At 38.8% G+C, this 1,437-nt stretch overlaps 1 protein-coding gene across 1 annotated transcript in view; it reads right to left on the bottom strand.

Moving 5' to 3' along the window:
- CBG00366 overlaps window positions 1-1,437 on the bottom strand; it is a gene marked incomplete at both ends in the record, with an annotated part of 14,538 nt that overhangs the window by 8,866 nt on the left and 4,235 nt on the right. Inside the window, 3 exons of the mRNA XM_045244724.1 lie at window positions 538-594; window positions 650-717; window positions 1,196-1,400. Of these exons, the coding sequence (XP_045091554.1) occupies window positions 538-594; window positions 650-717; window positions 1,196-1,400 (330 nt within the window). The remainder of the gene's footprint in view (window positions 1-537; window positions 595-649; window positions 718-1,195; window positions 1,401-1,437) is intronic.

Raw genomic sequence — 1,437 nt, 5'->3', positions numbered from 1 at the left:
AATCCGGAGGAATTTTCCCCGGGTAAAAGTGGGCGGAGTCGGGAGGCGGAGCCTAAACGATTTGGAAGTGCTCCTGGAATTTTTAGCTCATTTTTTTCTGAAATCGAACTCCGACCAAAAATTTATTATCGTTTATTTTTAACCAGCCTGTTTGCGGCGCCTCCGGCTTTTCGAACAGCTGGCTGGTGCGCCTTTGGCGCAATTTTTGAAATTGACGGGATAGTGTTCGCGAAGGTTACTGTGGATTACTGTAGAAAACTGAATTTCTTCGTTTTTTTTGCAAACACAATCACGCCCAAATGCAGAACTACAGTAATCTACAGTAATCTTCACGGACACCATCCCGTCAAAATTCAGACAAAAAAAATCGAAAATAGCTGAAAACCCAAAAAAGGTCCAAAAATTTTGCTGAATAGTAGAAAAAATTTTTCTCTCGAAATATCACAAAAAATTCCAAGTTTTCGGAGTTTTCAGTTTTGGCGGGAATTCAAAAAATGATTCCAGAAGTTTCCAGAAAGCATTCTCCCAAATCCTTACATTCGAGAAGAAATTCTTCACCACCATCAGCAGAATCGTGTTCAGTGCCTCGGGAATCTGAAAATCGATTTTTTGAATTCTTCAATTACCCCTAATTGCTATCGCTAGTTACCTCATCGACAACCTGTGTTTCAGTGTTAACCGATGACGAGCCAGCGGCTGCCGGGCCAGATGACATGGCTGAAATTTCGAAAAATTAGGGAAAAAAATCCGGGAAATACAGAAAAATCGGAGATGTAGGTCCCCAAACGAAAAATACCGTAACCTGAAATTTTTAATTTTTCGGATTATATTTTATTGATTCTCGTGCGTTTTCAGACGAAAAATCGCTAAAAATCGAGAAACAAATCTCATAAATTAATAATATAGGTTACAGTATTTTTCGCTGTGAGACCTCCGGAATAAAATACAGGTAGAATTTTTCGCGTAGCAACGCTGGACACATTATTTAAATGCAATTTAAAAATCTATTAAAAAGCATATTATTAAGAAAGTAACAAGCAAAAAAAAAAAAAGAAAAAAAGAACGAGAGAACAATCTAACTGAGACCCTATCAACTAATTCATAGAAAAATAACAAAAAAGAGAACCCGGGAGAGAAAAAAGTCTGGAAATTAATTTTAAAAAAAAAGACGAATTATCGTCTCTCGTTCTCCGACATTTCATTCCCTCCTGAAGTGTCAACGGTGGAGCGTAGTGATCGCAAATCGCTCCGACTGATGGATTTCGGCCTTGGAATCGCTTGAACAACTCCTTCGCCACGTCACCACTTCCTCTATTCAGAACTGTCGTTTTCAGTCGTTCTCCGGTTTGCACCTCGTTGTCTTCCTCATCAAATGTCTCGTGAATGTCCAACGCAAGCATCTGGAAAATTTTTTTTCTTGTTGTTTTGAAGTGGTGG

This window comes from Caenorhabditis briggsae (genome assembly GCF_000004555.2).
Source record: "Caenorhabditis briggsae complete genome, chrIV, whole genome shotgun sequence".
NCBI lineage: Eukaryota > Metazoa > Nematoda > Chromadorea > Rhabditida > Rhabditidae > Caenorhabditis > Caenorhabditis briggsae.
This window is presented reverse-complemented; position numbering and strand designations above follow the sequence as displayed.